Raw genomic sequence first — 25,876 nt, 5'->3', positions numbered from 1 at the left:
CATTGAGATTTGTGCACAAGGAACAATAGGGTATGTTTAACTTAGTTGATATACATGTATTTATACTATCCATTTGCACTATTATATAATAGATCTACTCATTTTGCCCTGTTTTCACATTTATTAAAATGGACATAATGATGTGCTTTCATAGATATGCAAACTATATCATCTGACTGATTTTTGTTTTCATACCATCCACAGGCTTTGGAACAGATTAAGAAGGCTTACAGAGATGGTAAATTATAATTGTTGTTCTGCTTTTTTGTTAACACAAATGTGCAATGATTTAAAGAAAAAAAGTACATGTAGTGTTTGCTACTGTGAACTGAGTTTTTTTATACAGCATCAATCATTATGATTTTCTTGAAACATAGACTGAATTCTTCTCTAGTATCATTAAATGTTACAGGAACATTACAAATGACTACACACTACACATATATCTGACTTTCGTTGGGGAGGTAAAAGGCAGTGGAAGGAGAGGGTGTGCTCTGCCTACCAATACCATGCCCTAGACAAAGTGGATTAACAACCCACTGCCCCTATGGCCTCAAAAAAGGCTATGGGACTACCTTTCATGACTACTAGTATGTTTTTCTAACATTGTTATAATATATATAATATAACATCATCTTTCAGAGCACCTGAATAACCTGGAAGATGACATCCGCAGTGAGACATCTGGGCAGCTGCAGGACCTGCTGCTGGGGCTGCTGGCAGGTGACAGGGACGAGAGTAACGAGATAGACGAGGACCTGGCCAGACAGGACGCTCAGGAATTACACCAGGTCAGGAATTCTATTGAATACATAATTATGATCGGAAACATACGATCCTTACAAATTTTTTTAATTGGTGACCTGCGCCTGGATCACCAAATTAGTAAGGATTGTATATTTCCGAGTAATGGATCGTATGTATTCCGTAAAATTCGTATGTTCCTGGTAATGGTTGGTATGTGTTTCTTAAAAATTTGTATTTTTTCTTCTAATACATCATAATGAATTTTGTATGGATTTTGTATTTTGTCAAATTTGTATGGATTCCGTCAAATTTGTATGAATTCTGTAGAATTCATATGAATTCTTTGGCACCCCTGTTCTTTTAGGTATTATGTAACTGCAGATTCTGATGTCAAAACGTCTGTCATTTATGGTGTACTCTATACTAAGCATCTACTAGTAAAATTAGTATCATATACAGTAACTGTTGTTGTGACCAACTACTTGTAGGTTTTCTAAATATGACATATCATCTTGTTCCCAGGCTGGGAAGGACAGGTGGAGCACAGACAGTGACTCCAAACTGATGTCTCTCATCACTACAAAGAGCTACTCACACATCAGGGCTACACTTACAGAGTATGAGAAGGTGAGCATCTAAATATCTCTGAGCTGTACATTTACATGTAAAGGCTTTACTTCAATATGCATTTTACAAGACACCATGATGTATAAAAGATTTGTTAATAATAAGTAAGTCATGACATGTTCTTGATTAAGGATTATGATTTCATGCAGCTGCCATATAAGTTAATGTAAGCACAAAATTGCTGTAATCAACGATTGATGTGAAGTTTTCAGCGCTTTGTATTTATTGGCCAAAAGTACTCACTACCACCATAAGCCATTTCAGTACTGCCATACTGTCCCTGATGAGTTTATGATGGATGTAGCAAGTACATAGGCAGAAGTACAATGTACTTTACCTGCACAAAACCTGGATTCTCACTGTTTTTGTTTTATGTTTTGCCAGCATCACTTCAGAATTTTGCCCGTTGCAAATGAAACCTTTCCCAACACAACATTTGAAAACTATAGAATGGATGTCATCATTAAATACGCAAATACAACCTTAAATGTCCTTAAATTCTCAAGACTTTCTTCCTAAGTGCTATAAATGATACATTACTGGTTTTGTGCGGGTGCAGTACATTACGTTTGTGTATCTGTTTGTAATACCTGTGCTATTGATTGACAGCTGGCACAAACTGACATGTTAGATGTCCTGAAAGATGAGCTGTCAGGAGAGTTCCTCGCAGCAATGGTGGCACTTGGTAAGGGCTCACATAAGGTTGTTTCAGTTCCCAGTTATAGCCTTAAACTTTTCATGTGTGATAATGCTTTTCAGAGAAAAGCAATATGAATCATGTCTTTTAACTGTATTTTCTATTTAACCGCCATCATGATGGTTTCCTGGTTACAAAATGTACATTATGTTATATCTACCACTTGAAAAACAGCAAGTTTGATAGATCTCTAGTGTAGCAGCCCCAGGTATATATGCACAGTTTAAACATGCAGGAGTGCATTATACTGAGGAAGGTTGCATGGGAGATCTCTTTAGATACATTTTTTAGGGTGACAGACATGTAACATGATAGTAGGCATTACAACTTCACAGCTAGTTACAGGCATTATTTAACTTGTAATTAATGGTTCAATTGTGATGAAACGTTCTTCTCTTAAATATCTCTTAATGATACATTTCGTTTATTCCCTGTCATAGTGAAAGTCATTTTCTACTGCCCCAAATTCTTTGCGGAGAGGATCTACCATGCCATGCGGCCACGTGGGGATTCTGCAACCCTCATCAGGTGCTTGATGACCAGGGCAGAGGTGAGTCCTACCATGACTACTGGCACACTTCTACTTATGTTATCTGTCGAATGTCAGCATATTTTTCTGCGGTACATGTTTGAAAGTGTGACATATTCATGTGTGTTGTACAGATCTACATTTCAGCACCAAGGACAAGCCCACTTTTAACAACATGTAAAAGCATCTTAACAGCCTTGTTCTGCTTTCTTCTTATGAAAATCAATCACACTATAGGCTTTACAAAGTATGCTTACATAGGTTACAACACAGGTTATTCTGTATCACCCAAGGTACCAGCCTGAATGCTGGTCTGATCGCCCAATGGCCAAAGGCCGAATCGTGGTAGGGCTTAGACCGAAGGTAATGCAGAAAACCCTGTACTGTATTCTATTCAATCATAGTTTATTTGTAAAGCCTTATAATAGTGGGATTAATTGTTAAAACTGGGCTTGTCCTTGGTGCTGAAATGCAGGTCAGTGTTGTATTTTCTTAAGTTTTTGTTATCCCCCTGGAAAACACTCTTTTTAATGTGAAATGGGCTGCAAAATGTGCCAGAAGTTCAGAAAATTTGTTGTGCCTGAACCAAAAATTGTAACAACATTCCAGCATTGGAATTTGGTGTCTGAAATGTCGAAAGTACATAATATTTATGATAATGGAAAGTTTGGAAGCCTGTGAGATAACTGTGATAATCCATGTCATTATGAAGTACAGATCAAATTGTGTTATTGGGTACAAAAATCTCCAAACTATAGAGACACAACACCATCAGTAATATCAGGAAACATCCTTTGTAATCAAAAATACACAATGTATTTTTTACATTGTTGTTTTTCCAGGCGGACATGCCTTTGATCAGGAAGGCATACAAGAAGGCATATGGTGCCACAATCATGGATGACCTTGAGGGTTATGTCAGTGCACCGTACAAGCCCATCTTGGTCGACCTTGTCAGAGGTCAGTAGATAGCCAACGTGTGATATTTCTTCTTCTTCTTTGCATTTTTTCTTGTATTTGTACTTTCCCAATGTTTTTTTAACAATGCTTTGGTATGTTATACCCAATATCATTAAATGCCTGAATAGCATTTACTGTATTTGAATAGTTCATAGAATCTCTCTCTCAATATCATTTTTATACTAGAGGTCGGAGATCTCATGTCTTCGTCAGAGGTACATCGTTCTAGAGAAATTAACATGGGCATTCTTCACTCTTTTTAATAATCAATTTGGTCTAAAGAACAAAAGAATCTCTGTACTATTTTTATGGTACAGAACACCCTGAAACGGTTTGCCGCAGATTACACAGATGCGTCGTTACCCGTGTTAGCCCCCCCCCCTCCTACGTTATTTGAGTTTGGACTGTTACTGGGAAAAAAAAAACGTTCAAGAAATTCTTACTGTGTTGAAAGTGTCACGACAGCGCCGCAAAATATAATAAGAGAAGATGTTATAAAGGAAAGAATCAGAACAGGGTGACTACTGCTGTTTTGTTAATTTGTCTTTATGACAAATAGAAGACTTGTTTCTTGTGTTCTTTGTGTCCTAACATTTGTACTTCTACAGTTAGTATATTCCAAATCTAGGCATCTCGTTTTTCGGCCCTTCGTGTTTTAATTAGATTTAAGGTCTCCAGTGGACGTCATCCATAGCAATTGCTTGGTGTGGCCGTAGAAAATAACCTGACATATGTCCAACCTATCCTCCCCCTGCTGAAGTTATAGTACAATCCCTCAATGTAACGTCATTTGATCCCATCCCATTATGGGGTTCCCCAGCTATATCCAGCTGTCGGCTGTCTCCAAGCAGATGTAGGTGGGATTTCTAAACACAAAAGGTCCTATTACGGGGACATAAGGACCTCCACGACTCTCATCTTTGAACTCAATCTTGGAGACCATCACAGTAAAATGCCTATCAAATTTCATTAACTTCCATCCACACATACAAAAGTTATCCTGCTCACAAGAAAAATTAACAAAATGCCCCCTGTAGTCACAACGAAACCCCCCATGAAGCTCAGTAACGAACTTAACCTTGGTCCCAACAATAGTAAGCACCACACCAAGAATTATAATCAACATTTTACAAATACTTGAGTTATCTTGCTAACAAGCCACAAACACAAAAGGTGCACTAACGTGACGCACGGACCCCCCACGAAGCCCAAACTTATACTTGACTTCGGCCTTAACAGCGGTAATCTGCCTGCCAAAAATCATGGACGTCGAATCATGCCTTCCAGAGTTATATCGCAAAATCCGCAGTTCCCCACACTCCGGCGAGACAATTTCATAGTCCTTCTGACGAAGACAATAACAGTAAGAATTTTAGTCTCATTGAATCCATGAAGAGCTTAAAGTTACTCTCTGGTAATGATTTTAATCTTTGTCTGATTCACAATGTGACTGAACTTGGTATAATGTGCATTTTTGCCATTGTAGTTCCTGAAGGCCAGGATGGAAACAAAAAGGTAAGAATTTTTGTCCCCTGTTTCATTTAAGATGGAATTTTGCATCCCTTTACACTCTGAAAGACCATAATTATTACATGTTCAAACAGAAAGAATGACATGATTGTGAATCTTGCTTGTCCAGTCACAGAAGAGAATCAATGGCATGGTCATCCACCGCGCCCCTCCCCAACTCAGACCACTACGCCACCAGCCCATCCCTCCTCCCAAACCTGTGGACATCAAGAACAACCCCCTGGCCCAGCCCTCCCACAGGCCACTGGCTGCTGCACAGAGGGAGAAGTCATTCGACAAGACGAATGATAGAGGGGAAGGAGGGAGGAATGGTAGCGACAAGGAGAACAGGGATAGAGGGAAGGGGAAAACACAGGTAAGGCTGCAAATTTTATGTTTCATAATCATGTGTGTTTGTCAATACATGTATTTTGTCTTTTGTGAACAGGGCTGGAGATAGGCAAGTTAGTTCAGGTATACTGTGCGGATATTTCTGATGTCGACCAGCACCTAACATGCACTGGTCTATGTACTGGTTTTATATATGCATGTAGGTGTATATGGATTTTTATTTGCTTTGTTGGAAGTTACCACCTATGGAGTATAAAAGAAATAAGGCCAATGGTTTCTAGTATGATTTAGTACAATCCATTCCTAACTTCTGAGTGGTGCAGGTAAAATTTGTCTGCATGGTGCAAGTTACTTCCACCAGTGCACCACCAGAGTATATGCAGAAGAAAGGTTTTCATGGTGAATGAATTTAAAGTTAAGACCTTCTGCTAAGTTACATGTATCGATGTTGTAAGATTCTTTTTGGTGAGAATGTCACTCTAAGCTAGTACCTGTTCCCACTGTTAAAATGTTTTAGCAAACAATTCTCTTTAAACTTATTTTTTCATATCTACGTTTGATATTAGTTGATTAAGATACAGTTACCAATTTGTGTCAGGTGTGATTTAAACATATTTACAGTGCTGTAATAAAATGTGAGCCTAGCCTGTTAAGAATACACTATCATGTTATTGTGATATCATACACATAAGGATATCATAACAGTCACTGTGTTAATAATTTCTTTATATATTATATATTTTTTATGATAATACAAATTCCTGTTGTACTTAGACTTTTATTTTCTCACTTGCTGCAAGGATGAGTCTGGTGTCTACCTGGAGGTATTGCATATAAATTCCCTATTTAATCATATATTAAATTATGCACTGTTAAGTAAAGCAAGATCCTTTGTAAAGCACTCAGTCATGCATGTACAATACAGTAACTGTTCTAAAGTCTTGTAGCAGAAGAATTTAAAACTCTGTCTTCATTAAATTATGAGTTTATAAATGACATCTTAATATGCACTTTTCCAGCAAAAGTAGATAATGCTTTCATGCTAAAACTGTGTTTTTCTTCCGTTGGGACACTGTATCAATTTTGAATTGTAGGACATTTATATACAAAGGACAGGCCAAGTTCTGCCATGAGCTATGATGTGGTTTTTCCTGTAGAGGTTTCAGGAGGATCTGATCAGGAAAGGTCCTCCCGCATGGAAGGTTGCCGCGTGGATGATGGAAAACCGCGGCCTCTCCCTGGAGGTGTCGCTACCCAGCGTTGAGGAGGTGGAGGAGCGGGAAGAAAACGACAGTGGGAGAAGCGATCAGGGTGATGGAGGCGAGGACTTAGATGGATCGGAGGACACGTCCACAGAAGAAATGCCGTCACGCATCAACAGTGCACCTGCCTGTCTTTCTACGTCTTACCCAAGCCCAGATGGATCTACTTGTACCAAAGAAAGGGATGGAAAAGATGAAAAAGAGCAGGGAGGACAGGAAGAATTAAACAGTAATGACATGGACAATGAGAGGGAGACCATAGCATGTTGTATTTTAGATGAGATAATTGAAAAGGCACTTGAGAAAATGATGGAAAAACTTGACAAGGAAGAAGTCAGAAACCTGGAGGAGGGCAAAGACAATGGAGGCAAGGAGGAACTGGAAAACGGCACAGATGAGGGAAAGCAGAAAGAGACGGACACAGAAAGTATTGTAAAGACTGTTGAGGATGAGAAAGATGTTGAAGAAGACAAAGACTGGAAGGACGAGGAAAAACAGGAAACCAGTATTCTAGAAACTGTTGAAGAGGAGAAAGATGTTGAAGATGTCAATGAAGAGGTAGACAAAGAGCAGAATGAGAAAACAGTGTCTGAGAGATCAACAGATTCTGAAGAGAAAGAAGAAAATGGGGAAGCAAAAGACGAAGACCAGCTCACACAGATGCCTGTCAAACCAACAAAGAAAGTGACCATTTTGGAGTCCCCAATAGAAGTACACGTGATAGTGAACCAACCTGAAGACTCTAAAAAGGAGGAGGTACCAGAAGAAGAGCAGTTTTCTGCAGAAGAAAAGGAGGATGAAGAAGAAGATGATGAGTTTGACTGGGAATCAGACAGCAATAGTTCTGTAGAGAAATCTGAAGTGGATGAACACAAGCACTGCAGTGTTACATAATTTGAGGATTTTTGTTTTCTTACTTCCGATTCCTATCCAACAAAAGCTGTCTCTTGCCAATCTGTATAACTTAAAGTTTTGTGGAAATATTTCCCCTATTAATTTTTCTTGTGAATATATAGAGAGACTCAATATAACCTCAGAAATATGGGACTGACAACATTCATATAGCCAGGCCTATTCATAACGTGTGGCTTTTCGTCCAATTTATACTTTTCAGAAATGTTGATCATTTCCAGTTGTTCCGGCCAGTAATAACAAAGATGGGCACGATACAGCTTTTGTTGTTAAATTAAAGGTTCATAATTTGTATCTTCTCGTGACTTTGGTGTATGATCAGTACAGGTAATATCTCTAGTCATTATAACATTTACAGTGTATAGTAATTAATGCAACACACATTTATTTCAGCAAGTTCACCATGTTGTGATATGGTACATCTTTGACTTTTTATTTGACTATTTCATATGTGCTGTTGCACAATAAGACAAGATCAAGAACATTGTAACACTACAGTGCTTGGCTGTTAAACAGTGCTGTGTTGTCTTGTATGGCTTGTGTGTTAAAGCTATTTGTGTTATGTGTTGTATTGCAAATTAAGATTTTAGTTTTGTGTGATCATGGATGTTTAAAAACCTCCTTGGTTTAATTGTTAATCATAATCATAACAATTATTGTACTTATTATTAATTGTTTTACTAAGTTTCATACTGAAGTGGTTGAATGTTGAAGAACAACTGTAAACACTGTCAGTATTATAGAACAGAGAAGATATACATGAGAATTTAGGAATGCTGCAAGGATGATACTGGAGAAAAAAGAAGGTATCAGAATGGATGCAGTGCACTGTAAACAACAAACTAGTATCCACAAGCACAGTCTGGAATTGCATGAATATGCTTCGCTTACATATCATTGTTATAACACCATGATATAATAACTTTCACCAGTCCTCCATATCCATCCTTCTAAAATTTCATACCTTAATATGATTAACTCTAAGATCAGGACACAAAGCATGAACAATAAATTCTAAACATAAAGCATATATAGTATCACTTCAACTAGCCTACCACCAAATTTCTGATTTCCTTTATGTGTAGCCTCAAACATGTATATTGTAACCAGTCATTGCACAATTCTTCAAGTTTTGATTTAAGTCATCATCTAGAAGGGCACAATACAAACAAATTTAAACAATAATTCTGGATCATTACCAGCTGTATGTAAGTGTGTACAATATAACAACTACATGATTGTATTATAATATATTGTGACAATCCAGAATGTAACCAAATATTGTGTTCTTTTCTCATTTATCCACTTAGGCTGAAGCCAGTGTTGTTCCTGCCAAGAGATTCCATGTGGACAGGGACTGTGAAGACTTCAGGAATGCCATATCTGGATGGGGTATGTCTCATGTTTTGATAAACACCAAATGTGACAAATTGTTAATATTCCAGTTCCACAGTAAATGCCCACTGTGTATTTCAATGGAGCCAATATTACCAGACAGTACATTTTGCAGAAAAAAAAATGTAGGGTAGGAGCAATTGCCCTGGTGTATGATGGTCCAAATACATTGTACATGTACGACTGGAAGTTGTTCTCTACATGTCATCTGGGTGGAAACCACCATCTTGTATTAGCCCTTGCAGACTCCTGAAAGAATTAATGTACAAATGTAACTCTAATGGAGATCCTAATAAAACTAACTAACTAACTAACTAACTAACATTTTGCAGCTACGGACGAGGAACCGCTCATCAAGCTGCTGTCATCCAGGTCACATGACCAGAGACAGCAGGTCAAGAAGCAGTACAAGGCAAAGTACAGCAAGGTAACTTCAACTGTGTTTAGTAGATGTTTTGATTCCACAGACAATACAACATATCTGCGTGAAGCAACATTTGTTCCTTTTCATTTGAAAGATAAAAAAGTGGCAGATACATGAACATGTACATTCAAGAAAGTCAGTCATCTTCAACAGTTATTACTGAGCATGATGCTTTTTCAAGTAGCTTATAAGGCACTACAGCTGGCATTTATAGCCAAAACACTGGGTTGTCCCTACTCTTCTTGATAAGAGATATATCCATATCTATATATTTACTTAGTAAATACATGTGGATTGAAAAAACAGAAAAAATCTTCCGGCATCAAATATTCTTTTATGCTTAGCTTGGAGATTGACAGAAGTTCATTGCGGCCATATTTTTCTTTTGAAATATATTCCCTTTCTATTCCTAGGATTTAATGTGAAAAAATGGCATATTTTCTGCATGCACAGGACATCTTACAGGACCTGAAGGCAGAGATGGGCAGTAGTTATGATGACTTACTTGTGATGCTGCTGACTCCGAGGTCTGACTTTGATGCCTGGACCATGCACAAGGCAACTCAAGCTAATGATGACAACAGCAAAGCAGTGTTTGCAGGGATACTGTGCACCAGAAGTAACAAAGTAGGTTCACTATTATAATAAGTTACACAAGTCTGATGGCATTGCTGTCTGCATGTAATGTCTCTATTAGTTATTGTAAATTAACAGACTGTAAAACTGTAATTTTTAGCTGTACTACTTGTAAAACAAGATAATTTTGTAGAATAAAAGTTTGTCACACCCTACTATACCGTCTGTAATCTTTCATTTTAGGGCACTGAACCCAGTGACAGTTATAGCCTGATTGCATCCTTCCCTGTGAATTTATAGACTTGGTATTAGATTTTGGTTTTAAGCTCAACCATTCGAAAAATCATGTCTGTTTTTCATCTTTTTCAGCAAATCAGGGCAATGCGAGAGACATACAAGAAATGTGAGTACTTTTATTGTTTGTACAGACTGGCATACACAGTGCTGACATACATTTGTACACAACATAAAAGTTAACATCTTCTTTGTCAAACATCAAGCTTGCTGTGACCTATCCAATTGAAATGATTTTGCTGATACAATGTACAATAAACATGTCTCCCTCCCTCCAAAAGTGTTCTCCCGTAATCTACTGGATGATCTGAAGGCCTGCAGTACAGACAGGTTGGCTGACCTTCTACTGGCTCTCACCAAGGTCAGCCATCTTTTTAAATTATTTCTTGTATAATGTGTAACAGTTGTTGTTGTTGTTGAACCAGATGTTGTTATCTATTGGAAGCATTGATGGTTGTTTGATATATTTGCATACTAAGTCCTATCTTAAATGTAATACAAGTGTGTAAAACTGTGTAAAAAGTTGAAAAGTATCAATTAGCTGTAATACATGGCATTGCATAAGTATTTTCTGTCATTCTACATTAGGGTGACAGAGAGGAGAGGGGCAAGGTTGACCAATCACGAGCCAAGGAGGATGCTCATGAGTTATACGAGGTATGTAACATTATGTTGCCAATTTTAGTGTTAGCAAGATTTTTTTGTATCAGTCACATGGAAAGTATTCCAGACAGTTGGGAGGCAGGAAGTATCAATCATTTAACCAAGTCTACTGATGATAATTTTTCTGACATATCAGTGAAAAAGAGTGACTTCAACTGACTACATTTTGCATGATATAGGAACCAGTATTATGAAAGGTGTGTCCAACTAGTTTGTTGACTTTTGAAAACATTTGCTTTATAACCATTGCTAGTAAAAAATCTGTATGATCTGTATGCTTCTTTTGCTATACAGGAGGACAAGCTAGGTGCCAACGACAGGTCCAGGATTGTAGACATCTTGGCAAACAGAAGTGTACCTCAACTTAAAGCAACACTGCAAGCTTACAAAAAGGTAATTATTTGGATATAATGGATAATGCCCCTTTTATAGATAAAATTGCTGGTATGAGATAATGCATATGACACTTTTACAAACTTTGTAAGTTTCTTTTAACGTGGTGTTGAATAATGATGATATAAGATAAGAACAAAGTTTGACATAAACTAAAGGTTTTGATACTGTGCTTTATTTATGTTTAGTATCACACTATTCTATAGTCAACATTATACTGAGCTGTGTTTGAGAGTTAGAAACTTTAAACTACTGTCGTTGGTTTTCTTGTAGATTTGAAAAAGGAACAATGTTGCACGTAATTAAGATAGCTAATTATCTGTTACAATGCTTAAGCGTTTAAAGTGCACCACTCAGTCTGTATTATGTTCAATTACTTCCATTTGTAATTACTGTGATTATGGTCATTAGTTTGCAGTTTGTCAAGAAGGTAATCAAAGATAATTGCATGCATTTTTACATCAAAGGAATATGCTGTTTGTTTTAGCAATTTTCTGGTCATTTTACAAGGAGGTCATCAAGAGGTCATAACCAAAGATAGTTATTATAGACCAGTATAAATCCTTCTCACACCTTTCAGTAAATAGGGCTTTACCCATGTCCCTTGTTGTAACAATGGGTCACACAGTTGTGCAAGCACTGCACTGTCATATAAGCAACCCCACAGCTTGTCGAAAAAAAGTCTAGGCTCAGCAGTCTTTCTACTGTGAGATCAAGAGAAAGAACCAAAAGTGTTTTTTTTTTATTGCACAAAACAAAATATAAAGAGATGCAGAGGAATTTCAAAGATCCTGACAGAAACTAGATTAGAAATTAAATCAGAACAAATATCCTAGGCTTGTAGCTATAATAATTATGTTACATAAATGACATAAATTGCCTTATGTAGAGTTGTTCTTGGCAAGTAGGATGATTATTATTATCAAGTATTGGACTGTCCTCTCTGATCTGTAATTTGGATGTTTATAAGCAGATAATAATTACATGCACTACTTATTTTACCCGCACAGGTTTCGGGCAGAGAGCTGTTGGAGACTATAGAGGCTGAGATGCCAGATGACCAGAAAGTGGGCTTTGCTGCCATTGGTGAGTTTTACTGAAATCGTATTGGTAAAGTGGTCCGTGCACTTTGCTACTCGCCATTTATATATATGTCTGGTTCAAATTCCATGGAGCCAGCAGCCCGGGCCTGCCCTTGGTACTGGATTTGACTGTAAAAGAGTCTCGTTGTCATGTTGGATGCAGACGTAAAGCCGGTGGTTCTGTGTATCAGGCAGGTTATGGTGTCAAAGCCGCGCAGCAAAAAAACAACAACAAAATGTTGAGAAGAGTAGGGATTTGTTTGGCTAAATACGTGAGACACAACGAAGCCAAGTTTGTCCATCAGTCTCTTGTGAGTCTGTTATTTTTTGGTTCTATATAATATGTTCTTGATTTTCCTTCCACAGTGCGTTGTCTCAAGGACCCTGCCAAATTCTTTGCTGGCAGACTTAAAGATGCTGTTAGTGGCAGCGAAGGAATGGATGAGGACACCTTGATGCGCATTGTTGTGACAAGATCAGAAGTAAGTCTTCATCATGTTAGTTTGTGCAAGTGCTTCTCATATGGATTTTCTTAAAAGAATTTCATGGAATCGGTTGGGTTAGTATCAAGTATCAGGTGTATTTTAGACCAAATGACTACAAGTCTTTCTAGTCAGGAGCTTGCATGTTAGGTGAGCCAAAAAATTAGCCGGGGTTCAAACTCATGACTTCTTGGTCCAAATAGCAATTGGCCTGGGCCAGTTTTTTTAGCTGTAGTCTGCCCCCAAAAATCCACTACCCCACCTGTTGTTTAAGCTGGACTACTGTGGGGTCTTGTGGCGTAACAGCAGAGCATTCAGCTCAGAACCAAGAGATCTGGGGTTTGAATCCTGCCTGTTGTGAAAGGCACTTAAAACAACTTTCCTCACTTTGCTAAGGTGAAAATGAGTATGCAAGAATGATCATTATCATGATTATGGGTATTAAAGGAAAACCAAACCAAACCAAACTACTAGACTCCAACAACTACTTTACATGATTGCTGTCTGTAAAAGTCATCACTATTGATTTGTCTGTTCCCACAGGTGGATCTGCTGGAAATCAAGCGACTATTCAAGGACCAGCAGGGTCAGGCACTAGCAGAGGTCGTGGAGGACAGCTGCACAGGGGACCACAAGAAACTGCTGCTGGCACTGATTAAAGGCAACAAGGGCAGCTGAATCAACTTCCTCATCATAGGAATGCAGTGGCTATAAAGAAACATTGAAAGCAAATACATGTAACCTCTATCATCATTCATCTGCCATGTTACATATATCTGTCACTTGGAAAAACTGTGTGTTTTAGAGATATCTAATGTAGCACCCCCAGGAATGCACAGCTTAGATATACAGGAGTGCATTATACAGGGGAACGTTGCACTTGGGATCTCCTTAGATGCATTTTCTTCATGGTGGCAGATATATGTGACATTGCGGAAAATATGGTAGTAGATTTTGCTTACATTGTCAAGTTACCTCCTCACCTCTGAAACCCTATGAAAAGGGCCTCGAGGGTCAATTGTCACTTATGAAGTCAGGAAATGAATAAATATTGCTACTGTCAAGTGTGCTGTAAAAAGAACTAGCAAGACCTAAACTGTTCAAACTCTCTGAAAATTACCAAAATGTGTCTCCTGATGCAGTTCCATAAGATGGTGTCTGCTAGTGATTCTATGATAGACAGGTTTATGTTAGGTGAGCAGAACTGCATTGTGAGACCATGACATAGGCAAAACGCCTTGTTTAAGATAGGCAGCTTTTGAAGAAAGATTTTATTTGAAAAACCCTGTCAAATTAAAAAAAATGGCCCATCCAAAACTAAGTAACCCCATCTGTAACAGGTGTCAAGTAAAATTTTCATCCAATCACAAAGGCTGTTTCTGGCGTAGCAAGGAAGTTAGCGTAAGCTGATCAATCATTGGACCACATCAGACTATATGCAGTATTATTGGGTCTGATTCTTTGCTTTTACTTGTGAAAATTGCTGAGAATACATATCAGATTTGTATATTCCAGACTGTTGAAAATTTATATACAGCCCAAGATATATATGTATCTATCAACAGAGTGTACAGATTTTAAAGTCAATATAGAGAATTCTAGATCTGTTTCTTGGTTGTGTTTCCTGAAAATACAATTGATCTTTTGCAGCAAACGTTTTATCTTTTCAGTGTGTGTTTTATGCATGCAAATATCAATATCAAAAATAAAGTATCTTTTTCTACATATGCTGTTGTCTTGTGTCAAAGATATTCACTGAAGCAGATTGTGAGGATGTTGTTTAAATTGTTTGTATAAGAAATGTTTATTGCACCCCTTTGGTATACTTATTGTAGCTACAGGATATACTTGGGCATACAAATCCTGTACAAAGACTACTTGTTAGTTACAATGTGTGGTGAACTAAATGGCAAACATTTCACATTCACAACAGTATACGTTTTTTACGAAAAACCTGGGTTTGATACAATTTTATAATTGACTCCATCCGTGTTTTTCAAAGGTAACATATTTCTTTATGATAAATTCCTATTTCCTGTTAAGTTATCTTTCTTGCGTCAACTTAAGTTGAATTTACTACTTCTTTGTGTACATGTACTTCACAACGCTAGACCTGTCCCCGCTCGGTAAGGACAGGTGTTCAATCAAGGACGTTTTATCATAGAACGTCCTTGGTTCAATTAACTTAAATGTGACCAAGGACCTAGGGAAATAAGCACGTATGCTAATGAGGGAGGGGTTATGAAACTCTTGGTGGACAAGTTACGTGTTGTTGTTGCTGGCATTACTGAGTATAAAGGCATTTCTTGCGTCTCCTGACAAATTGTTACAACTCGACCATGCCCGTGCTCCAAGCCCCCACTCCAACTGCTAACGCCGCTGCGAGCACTGCAATAAATCCGTAGCAAACCCGCCTTGTCCTGGCATATGGTCTGTATGCTTTGGCGGTAGTTTTGCCGAAAGAGTCAGATACGACGTGTAAGACTTCTCCGGCGTCAGGACGTTGTTTTGGGTCAGCCTTGAGCATTTTTCTAAGCAGAGAGTTGATAGGCGTTGCCGGCAGTTGCAGCACCTCGGCCGCCCCGTTATGCCATAGCGGTAAATGTCCCTCCCCGCTCAAGACGAAACAGGCCAGAATTCTTCTACTTTCAACGTTCACACTTGTGTGGAGTAGCGTTGCGCAGATCACAGCTCCCAACGAGAAAACGTCCACTCTTTCTAACGATTCCACTTCTGTCCCCCTCCAGCACTCGGGTGGGAGAAAATACTCCGCCCCAAGCTGCCTCTTAAAGAAATACTTGTAGACGTTGCCACCGTAAGTCCATTCTTCGAGATGTTCGCACACTCTGGCCATGCCGAAGTCTGCAATCTTGGCACGAGTCTGCAAAAAGTCGTCCGTCCACAGAAGAACGTTGCTCGGCGTAAGGCCGCCATGGGTGACGTTGTTTTTGTGTAAGAAAGCCAACCCCTCGCTTAAGTCACACAACAACACTCCGAGTTCTTGATCGGACACGCCTTCGCGTTGAAGGACGTAGTCGTTCAGCGTCGGTCCATCTTCGAACGGCGTCGCCACACAGACGTAGACGTTCAGGTCTTGGATATCTGTGAAGGCATCCACGTAAGGGAGAATCGCGCAACAGTCGTCGAGTTCCTTAAGTTTGTTGAAGTGCCCCGTCGCCTCCTTAGCGCCCGTCAAGGTGTCACACTCGACAAGCCTCAATGCGTACGTTCTTGACGATTCCTTGTGTTTTGCCTTGAACACCGCGCCGAAATGTCCTTGTGACAGCTTGTCCAAGATCTTGTAACCGTCTACCACATCCTTCATGTCGCATGGAAGGTTGTGAAACCGTGCAGCGGGAAAGTTTTAAGCTGGAGTGTTTTTCTTGGTGCGCGTCAAGCCGTGTGTTGACATAACGCCAGTCGTTAAACGCTATAAGGGAAACATGACACGTTTTCCGCCCTTTTTCGGGCATTCAAAAAGAGACGTGGAAATAATGGACCTGGCTACCTGGGAGACTCAGGTTACAAGCGCCGTCGAACACCTTTGCATACGTATCTAGTTTGCGGCGAAACCGCAAGGCGGCGCTGTTTGTTTAACAAAGTGGTTTTCAATATCGCAACAGGTGGCAAAACCTATTGTGGCGGTGGCTAGCTTTTAAAGTCTATATGACATCTCTTAACATCAAGAAAGAAAGCGAACTGAAATATTACAGAATATCAATGAACATTTGGTATGCGTGCTATTCGTGATATGAATGTGCACATGTGCAGACATGGTTCAGTGTCTGCTCTGCCTAGAGGGCTATGATAATTACCTGTTAATTACGGTATTATACCTAACAAAGAGATAGCCACATGAGGTATGTATAAATCATTTGTACATCTTTATACATTTGCACGTGTGGCATATAACTGCGAAAGAGGCAGGTCAACGAACCCTCGCGATCGTACCAGTTGGCATTTTGTACTAATTTCCAGACGATTCTTATCAAGGCCAAGGAGGTCATTAACCTCCTTGCATAGACTATGTTGATTTGATTAATGTATGAATTTTCGTCCACTTAAACCTTTCACATGAAGTTTACACCATTTAAAGTCCTGATAAATCTATACCCATATTTTACACACACATGAATGAATGAATGGCTTATATAATACATTGGTGCATGGTATATATACAGTATATACAGAGCCCACAGATCCTAGACACCAGACTCTGCAGACAGTCCTCCTGGTTGCCTGAATTGCGCTGTGGTCAACATAATGTATCGCTAGTAAAATTATCTTAAAATGGTACAAAAACATAGAAATCGGCAAGACACTATTCAATTGGCCAGCATTGGCCTAGCCGCCACCTCAAGATTAGACATAGAATTTTGTACATCACTATCTGATGAACTTAGCCTCCTTCACAGACTTGTTGGGGGGCGGCGTTATTTTTTTTCGGTGAGCGACGCGAGCGCGAAACCTTCTCTCCGCGTCAAAACTCCCTCGGCGGCAAAGTCGTCCGTTCGCGGGATTATATCTCGCGTCGCTCACCGAAAAAAAATAACGCCGCCGCCCAACAAGTCTGTGAAGGAGGCTAATCTGAACTTGGGTACGTGGAACACCATGAGTTTGAAGGGCGATAAGAATAGGTCACACTAAACTAGAAATAGGAAGGGGTCGAGACCTGTTCACGATAGATTATGTAAATATTGCCCCATGAATGCAGTGAAAAATTAAATTAGCCATTGTCCTCACTATGAGACCATCAGAAACAGATTATTTCAAACAATTGTCACAATTTTTCCATCCTTTCACAATATAGAAGATCACCAAAAGACTACGTTTCTTATAAAGACATTCCACTATTACTAAGATCACAAAACCCACTCATTATGCAGAATGTGGGACTATTCATTATCCACTGCCTTTAATTTTAGGTTTAAAGAAGAAGTCAAACCGCATAATAACAAGCGTAGTGGTAGAATTTTTTTTCCAGACAGTATCTGTCTGTTTCCTATTATTATTGTACTGTACTATCTTTGACTCTTTAAAATCAGTCTATTAGCCTTCGGGCATGACTTTGCAAATAAAGTTGTAACGTTCTTAATGCGCACGTGCGCCGGCATGGGGTGAATAGTGGTGTCTGTACACCCTAGAGGGCTCTGATAATTATCTATTGAGTACAATGTCTAACCTAACAAAGAGATAGCGTCATGAGGTGTGTATGAATCACTTGTACATCTTTATACGTGTATATGTATAGCATATAATTGTGCAAGGGGCACGAACTCTTGGGTAGGTCAATGAACCCCCGTTAACATGTTGTAGCCTCCAAACAGAAGCCATGTTGAGTCGATTATGTGGATGACATCCACGCGCGCATGAATATTCGTCCATTTTGAAAAAAAATTAACAAAGTTTTCAACCATGCTGTAAATTGTACAAAGTAGCTGCAAAATGAGCATGTATATATCGTAAATTGCGAAAAAAAATGTTGGAAAACGATACGTTAGGGTAGGACACACTCACACTACCTAATGTCGGACGAGTGCATGGGCTGAACTAAGTGGGTAATTAAAAAAAGAGAATTGTCCTCTGTTGAAAGAATCCATTTGATTGGCTGACAGTGGTTTTATAATGGTACATACACAGGGTATTGATAGGCACACTGGGTAAAGAAAAAATCGCTGTGTAGTTAAATGTGATTACTGTTTGTCTCTTGGGAAATGCATCAACCCTTCCATAATTACCATATGTACCATCTTATTGTAAATTTTGTTCGGTTCTTAGTACTAAAAAAAACATATGACCTACCCCAGAAATAGCAGTTACAAGGCCTCAGAAGAAGAATATAGACAAGATAAAAACTTTGAATGGAGTTTGACATTTCATGCATGAAATTGCATACCTCTTTTCCCATGAGCTCATTGTGAGTAACGAAATATTTGAAGTATTCTTTTTAAAAAAGAATGCATTGGGTCCAACACATGTATCTCAAACAGTATTTTTTCTGTATGAGTTTAAAACTTCGCCTTCTCCAAAGTTTTAGGCTTGAAGATAAAGAGAAGAAACCTTGTGAAAGATTACTGTTGTTTGCATTCTTCTCCGATAGCAACAGCAACCAGTCAAACCAGCTTTGGTGACCCACTTTGCATTATGCACGAGAGCGTAAGGGCACTTAATGAAAAAATTGGCGCACGTTTCTTTTAACTCAGCCTAAAACAATACCTTGCGCAATTGGCAAGCCAAATAAACGAATTCTACCAGAAATCAAATCCCGTTTTTACGAAGTACATTTTCAATGCGATAGCGATTGAAGCTAGTAACAAATGCTCCTCCCAACCACATTGGGCGTGGTGTTTTAGTTATTGTTATATATATAATGATGTCTAAACCACCACGCCCAGTGTGGTTGTATATATATGTCAGTTTGTCATGTTGATTAAGTTTATGGTAATGAACTAGTTTATCTAGCTTCTGAAGAATTATATATGTTTCTTTACTCCAGATTTTAAATGTCGTAAGTCCAAAGACAATACGACCCGTGTTAACTATTGGAATCATGGCCTGTTCTATGCAGTCAGAGCCGGCCCGAAATTTTTGTTGGTTTTCGTCATATTTTTTTGTGTATCCGGACACTTTGATTCTTAATGTCAATCATTTGATGTGCAGTTGTTATTACGTCAAGACTTGGCATCCTTTTGACTACACAAATGAAGTATTAGGACGATTTGTCAGCGAGTAGGAAAGTTGGGTTAATGCACGGTAACCAAGCTTTTGTATTCCTGTGGCCTTTTCCCGCCAAAATTAGCATGTCACGTGCCGATAAGGTCCTTCAGTGTACAAAATTGCTCCCCAGACAACATCGACAGAAAGACAAGTTTTCTAACAAGATGGAAGGCGCGAACCCTTCTCCGTACGTGGGGTCCCGAGCAGAGTGGATCCTCATGCAAGCGAACGATTTTGACCGAAAGTCCCGTGAAATGCAGTGCGGCGGCTGCGGCGGGAAGAAGGCGAACTGGGTTTGCCTGGATGCGGCCTGTGTTGCCTACAACCGCGGCAGCGCGCTCTTACTGTGCGACGTCTGCGACGGGCAATTCCACCCGCCGTCAAGTCCGGTGATGGTGGGTCACCGCCGCCTCGCCACCGTTCTGTACATGTCTCTCCAACTGTTGTACCGCAACCACCAAACCGCTCAGACCTTTCCCGAGCCGGGGCGAGGTGCTAAGCCGGAGTCGACCACCACCGCTAGGCCGCCGCCGCCTTACCCGGCCGCACAAGCGCACAACCAGCACCCTCACGCCATACCTACAAGTACAGCGAGCATGCTCCCGTCGCCCCCCGTCTCTCCGCAAAAACTGCCCATCGGAAATGATCGGCCGCTCGATCATCACATCAAGAAAGAGATCGTCGAAAAACCACAGGAAGACATGCAGTGGTCTGCCCCATCACAACAAAACACAGGTGACAACTTCATGGATATGTGTTTTTTTTTTCAGAAGTTTTAAACATAAAATTAAGCAAGAAGTAATTATTTTTGCGTTAGAATGGGAACAATGCAAATACAATTGGTTGTGGTTAGGGTGGTATCTGTAGCTATAGCTAACGTCGTTCAACTGGTGTCAAGTGACAAGAAGACCCTATTTTAAAAATCAAAGTCGTGGTTGTTGTTTTTTTTTAGCACAGGACTGATCTTTTTCTACGGTCGATGTCGTTACAGTTGTCAACCAGGACAGTGCAGGAGAGGCGGTCTTACCGAAGACTCGGCTATTCGCGACCGGCGGGCCCGGACAGTGGACCCAGCCCCCTGCCCCGCACGACCCCCGCGGTCCAGCCATGGCCGAGCGGCCGGTGGAGCCCGTCCTTGGCCCAGATGGGTCCTGCCCGCCCCAGGACGTCGCGCGGTCCATCGAGTACCGAGCCACCTTCGGTAACAACCTCAGACCCATCCATAAAAGGTAGGACGACCGCCATCTTAAATACTGTTCACATTTCAAGCCAAAAACGGCAACTATTCCAGTTATATTTGTTGTTTTTATTTCTTGTATTCTGTGGTTGTTAACGTAATCCGGAACCTTGAAAGAATTCTAAACGGCCGATATTTTGTTCTGATAGGTACGCTCTGATTCTCAAAGCCCTGCGCCAGAGCGGCGGGGCGATGTCGCTGGCGGAGGCCTTCAGTCGGGAGTCCTTCTCGAAGTTGAGCGTGAAGAACTGCCTGGGCATCGCGGAGCTGCGCCTCTTGGACGTCGCGCTGTACCAGCGGGTGTTCGAGGGCTACAAGCAGCGGGCAGACACCACCAGGATCACCGTGGCGGGGTTGGAGCAGGAGTGCCGCCGGGTCCTCGCCGTCTACCGCAACCACGTCAAAGAAATGCGCGACAGGGGAGACCTTCTACCCTTCTTCGACGTCACTTACTAAAAAAAAGACGTTTCTTTTGTGAACGCAGTAAGACTTTAATATGCGTCAAAACAATCTCCGGAATTTTTTCTGTAAGAGAAAAACTCGGCCAAACTCGAGAAAATTGCGAAGACTCTGGTTCAATAATCTCAATTCTACTACATATATGTTGTAATAACTTAACTCATTCTGCAACATTCGGTTAGTAGTTGGACTCGATTATTTATGACCTCACCAAAAAAAAGAAACTTTTGTATCAAGGTTATATTTCAGGGTATCAAGCGATAAGTGAAAATATAAGTGATACAGGTATGTGGCTTTTATATATTTTTAAAGTGGACATCACTTGTGTACTAGTATTCTGAGGATGGCATTTTCTGTGGGGACTTGGTGGTGTATATATACAAGGAAAGGGAGTTTTTTTTTTATGATTGGAACACTACAATACAGTAGTTTACAATATTGTGTATATAGTAAGAACGTGGTTACGTACATTTTTCATGGGGTTTAAATAGGATAATTTTTTGTTGTTGTGTGTTACATGTCCCAATTATGAGGACTTATATAATGCTCACATTTTGTCCCATGTTTTATTCACTATGTGCATAGTTACCACTTTTAGCGTCCTTTTGCCTTAACTTGAAACATGTCCCTCCTTTAGCATGTCTTACGGACGCAGAATTTATTTCGTTGAGTTATTTGATATTAATGTACATGGGTGGTCGAGACAGTAACATTGTTTGCGTGCCGATTGGAATTCAATGTCTACAAGGCGACCACCTGTTTCTATGGTTTGTTTTGTACGAATGACAAACGCACTTTTGTGAATAAACCGATTTTCAATCGCAAACCTTAAAGTTGAAAGATGAATTTCTTTTCGTGTGAGGATGTATGTTATGTACATGTGTGCCAAATTTAAAGTTACTTTTCGAAACCATGTCCTCTAAACAGTGCACACACAATACCGCCTATTTTACGCGGTTGACACCTTTTCCAAAATTGTCGCCTACCGATTATTAACAACATCATAAAAGGATAATCTGTTACAACAGCCTGCTATAGCTATTGTCTCCACGTAAACATCTCCCCAAATGGGATGTATTTTAATTGGTTCCTCGGGGATTTGCAGTTCCTCTCGACTTCTCAGTATAGGTAACAGGTGTATTTACCCAGGTGAGCATTTGGTGGTGCGAGATTTCGTGACATTTATGTTGTTTTGCTGACATTATTGCCCTCAGGCGGACAGGCAACCAAACCGGTTCTGTCACGAAGTGCCGGGGTACGGAACAGTCCTTCAGAAACCGCCTTTTAAATGTAAAACGAAGATATTTGATACATCGACATATCTTTGCAAAAGAAAAAAAGTTCGATAGCGACGTAATCTGAAGTACTAGTAAATATGAGTAGGAAAAGTGATAAACAGAATTTGAAACAAAAGATGAAACAGAACACGTGACATCCCCCGGCAAATTATGTATATTTTGACCTATACGAGCCAAAAGGTCATACGGTCAGAACACTCAAGGATATTATACAGACTATAATGTCCTCGGAACACCTATTTTTTCTTGGCTTTAATTTGTACAACTATTGCGGTGACAAGGTACTTGTTATTGGCACGTGTAGGTGGTTCATGAGCAATGCATCAACAATGTGCTGATTTAACTACTAGTACATAGATGACACCCATCGGCTAATCCTGAAATAAACTGATGCGAGCGTCCGAAAAGTTGGACCAAAAAACTAGTTGCCTTTATTCTGAAATCTGTGGTCATGAAAGTCGAACAAATGAAAGAACACACAATTGCTTGTGTTATTTCACATATCTTCTTTGACTTTAGAAGACTTCTAGAACTGACCAAAACGAGACAAAAAAAGTCTAATCCAGATTTTGGACTCTTTCCCGATTTTGTGCAACTAATAAATGGTATCTAATGTAATCATGTATATCACAGAATCAAAGAAAGTAGAACATTTTAGTAGATAACGTTACATAGGCGACTAAATATTGATAACTGTCGACCAGTTGTTGCATAGTCGGTAACCACATACTGTCGACAACCAATTTCTCAGTATTCAGTGTACTGAACATAACTTACTGCCAGATGACAACTGAGACTGATTACACCCTGCCTTATCATAATTAGTGCCCCCAGGCGGTTTGTGGTATTTAACATAGTTTGGGTTTACTCAACACTGACTCATACCCGTCCCTGACCCAGTTCTGACTAAAACGTCCCTCAACCTAGGATGTTTTTTACTCAGATTCTGTCTTCAAACTATCGGGTAGAGACATGTTTGAGGTAAAATCTGTGGTAAAAGAAAATGATGTGGCAGAAAACGCAGTCTGAAACCCAAAACTGATACAAGCGTGCGAATTAAAAAAAGTTTGACAAAAAGCAATTGCCTTCATTTTGAAATTTGTGGCCAGGAAAGTTGAACGAATGAAAGAACACACAGAGCATGGTATGCCAAACAATAAATTCTTCGTTTTGTTCTTCCACATTTGACGACTTCTTGGAAGGCTTGTATCCCAGAATTTCGAACGAACCGTACTCAATAAATATGGTAATCACGTTGTCACACTACATACCTGTTCGTAAAATGATGTACAGGGCATAGATAACAGGACAGAAAATTCCCATCCTTTTTTTCTGTTTTGTGAAGGAACCCGAAAGACAGATTGGCATAGTTTGACCTTTGACCGTACGTGCTTCAGGAAGTTTACGTCAACACTTGACAAGTGTCTTAATGACATGTATACTCGCCTTGGAACACCCGCTCCAAGGACTGGATTTATATTTTGCGAAACACGAGGATAGTCTGATAACACAAGATATTGTGAGTGTACATTGTCGGTGTCGACGTGCATATGTTGTATGTGAAGCAAGAAAATTGTGGTTTGGATGTATTGTAGAAGCCGTTGATCAATCAGGTGTGTGCGTGGTACAGGCACTTCCTGGTTACTAGCTGTGCGTCAGTGGCAAATGGACAGGGTCAGGGGTCAACGTTCTGTCTTTTCCTCTGCATTACCGCACGTAGGCCGTAGTCAAGTCAATGTGGTGTATAGCCTCTTGTACAAGTTATACATATGTTGAAATGGCGAAGTGTTGATTTGATATGACCTTAATTAAGCTCAGGGGAAAACAACCTATGGGGAAAACAATCTTTTATGTTGGAGGGTCGACTGGAAATTAACTTGATGGACCCAAATAATTGAAGTGTTGATTTTGAATGACCTTATATTGTGGGGGAAACACGAGGATAGTCTGATATCACAAGGCATAGTAAGTGTACGCCAGAAAGGAATTATTCAAGCAACTGGATATGATTTTTGGAAAGGGAAAACAGTACCAGTCAAAATGTCACTCAACAACAATGCACAACATCTTCCTACCCTATAACACGCTGCGTCGCCAAGGTGTTTTCAACACCACACTTGTTATAACTGCGGCTTATCGACAACTACATAGTCAGGAAGGAGATGACAAGAAATAAGTAACATGTAGAAGTATTTCAACTTGTTGATATTTGAATTAACAGAGCAAGGAAATGACAAAAAGAGACATGAAAAGTCTGCTGGTCCAAAATTTAAACTATTTCCCAATTGTGTGGGAAATTGCAACTAATAAGTGGCATTTAATCATATAACGAAAACAGACAATCAACTCGAATTACGAATTACGAAACAATTACCTTAAGTGTAGTAATGTGGCACATTTATGTTCGAATGATTTGCCACAGTGTCGAAGAAAATGAGACTGTATATCATGTACATGTGATTTGTACATGTCATAAGCAATAAATTGTTTTTGTTCTTTCACATATTCTTTGATTTTGGAAGACTTCTTGGTGCAAGCACGTGGTAATTTGATCCCTGCTTCCCTTTCTCTAACATTTGCATCTTTTTATCTTTTTTTTGCTGTTGACCTTTGACATCCTGAAAGTATCCACAAAGACTTTTTTTACTCACAAACGTTTTTTTTTTCGGGGGGGGGGTGAAAATTGTTGTGCGCGGTCAGCTAGGCCTAATCATTACTGAATGTGTCCCATAATTTGGAACGAACCATACTCCATAAAAACGTTGTTATACATGTACTACATAAAATGAGGTACGGGGCAAAGATGACGGGGCAGAAAATTAGCGCCCTTTGTTCTTTTGTGAAGGAACCCGAAAGACGGATTGTCACAGTTTGACCTTTGACCGTACATGTTTTTATAACTGCGACTTATCGACAACTGAGTACATAGTCAGGTAGGAGATGATAAAAAAGTAAGAAACATGTACAAGTAATTCAATTTGTTAATATTTGAATTAATAGAGCAAGAAATTGGCAAAAAGAAACAAAACTAGAAAGGCCAATATTTGCTTTGGAGCAAATACAGCGATGGGTTCACCACATTTTACGACATGGCAGGGAAAGAATGAGAAACACAAGGGAAAACAATGATTTACATTGATATAACTATAATATGAAGTAACATACAACTAAAACAACAGTTGGATAGCTATTCCCTACTTTATTGGTTAGGATTTTTAATTGCATAATGCAAACTGTTGATTTTCAAAATAAAAAAAAAAAA

The 25,876-nt window shown here is 39.6% G+C and overlaps 3 protein-coding genes across 5 annotated transcripts in view; 2 read left to right on the top strand and 1 right to left on the bottom strand.

The window, feature by feature from the left end:
- LOC109488229 overlaps positions 1 to 14,623 on the top strand; it is a 28,286-nt gene extending 13,663 nt beyond the window's left edge. For 2 of the 3 annotated variants that reach the window (XM_019792439.1, XM_019792436.1), the window contains 17 exons: positions 643 to 791; positions 1,270 to 1,374; positions 1,984 to 2,059; positions 2,512 to 2,621; positions 3,443 to 3,560; positions 5,047 to 5,075; positions 5,200 to 5,445; positions 8,905 to 8,986; positions 9,322 to 9,416; positions 9,867 to 10,040; positions 10,359 to 10,392; positions 10,565 to 10,644; positions 10,872 to 10,940; positions 11,241 to 11,339; positions 12,350 to 12,425; positions 12,788 to 12,903; positions 13,447 to 14,623. In XM_019792439.1, coding sequence (XP_019647998.1) covers positions 643 to 791; positions 1,270 to 1,374; positions 1,984 to 2,059; positions 2,512 to 2,621; positions 3,443 to 3,560; positions 5,047 to 5,075; positions 5,200 to 5,445; positions 8,905 to 8,986; positions 9,322 to 9,416; positions 9,867 to 10,040; positions 10,359 to 10,392; positions 10,565 to 10,644; positions 10,872 to 10,940; positions 11,241 to 11,339; positions 12,350 to 12,425; positions 12,788 to 12,903; positions 13,447 to 13,581 — 1,793 coding nt within the window. In that variant the 3' untranslated portion in view covers positions 13,582 to 14,623. Of the gene's footprint in view, positions 1 to 204; positions 239 to 642; positions 792 to 1,269; positions 1,375 to 1,983; positions 2,060 to 2,511; positions 2,622 to 3,442; positions 3,561 to 5,046; positions 5,076 to 5,199; positions 5,446 to 8,904; positions 8,987 to 9,321; positions 9,417 to 9,866; positions 10,041 to 10,358; positions 10,393 to 10,564; positions 10,645 to 10,871; positions 10,941 to 11,240; positions 11,340 to 12,349; positions 12,426 to 12,787; positions 12,904 to 13,446 lie in introns of all 3 variants that reach the window. The other variant, XM_019792437.1, reaches the window with a different exon arrangement.
- A 71-nt stretch (positions 14,624 to 14,694) lies between these two features.
- On the bottom strand, positions 14,695 to 16,365 carry LOC109488230 (serine/threonine-protein kinase pdik1l-B-like). Its single transcript, XM_019792440.1, has one exon. The coding sequence runs from the start codon at positions 16,226 to 16,228 to the stop codon at positions 15,230 to 15,232; it is 999 nt and encodes a 332-aa protein (XP_019647999.1). The 5' UTR covers positions 16,229 to 16,365; the 3' UTR covers positions 14,695 to 15,229.
- A 3,389-nt stretch (positions 16,366 to 19,754) lies between these two features.
- LOC109488251 lies at positions 19,755 to 22,137 on the top strand. Its single transcript, XM_019792460.1, has 3 exons — positions 19,755 to 20,355; positions 20,612 to 20,849; positions 21,007 to 22,137. Exons 1-3 carry the CDS (start codon positions 19,785 to 19,787, stop codon positions 21,311 to 21,313), a joined length of 1,116 nt encoding a protein of 371 aa, XP_019648019.1. The 5' UTR covers positions 19,755 to 19,784; the 3' UTR covers positions 21,314 to 22,137.
- The last annotated feature ends 3,739 nt before the right edge of the window (positions 22,138 to 25,876 follow it).

This window comes from Branchiostoma belcheri, unplaced genomic scaffold (assembly GCF_001625305.1).
Source record: "Branchiostoma belcheri isolate BF01 breed outbred unplaced genomic scaffold, Haploidv18h27 scaffold92, whole genome shotgun sequence".
In the NCBI taxonomy this organism is placed as follows: domain Eukaryota; kingdom Metazoa; phylum Chordata; class Leptocardii; order Amphioxiformes; family Branchiostomatidae; genus Branchiostoma; species Branchiostoma belcheri.
The sequence above is the reverse complement of the archived record's forward strand: the minus strand, read 5'-3'. Positions and strand labels throughout refer to the sequence as shown.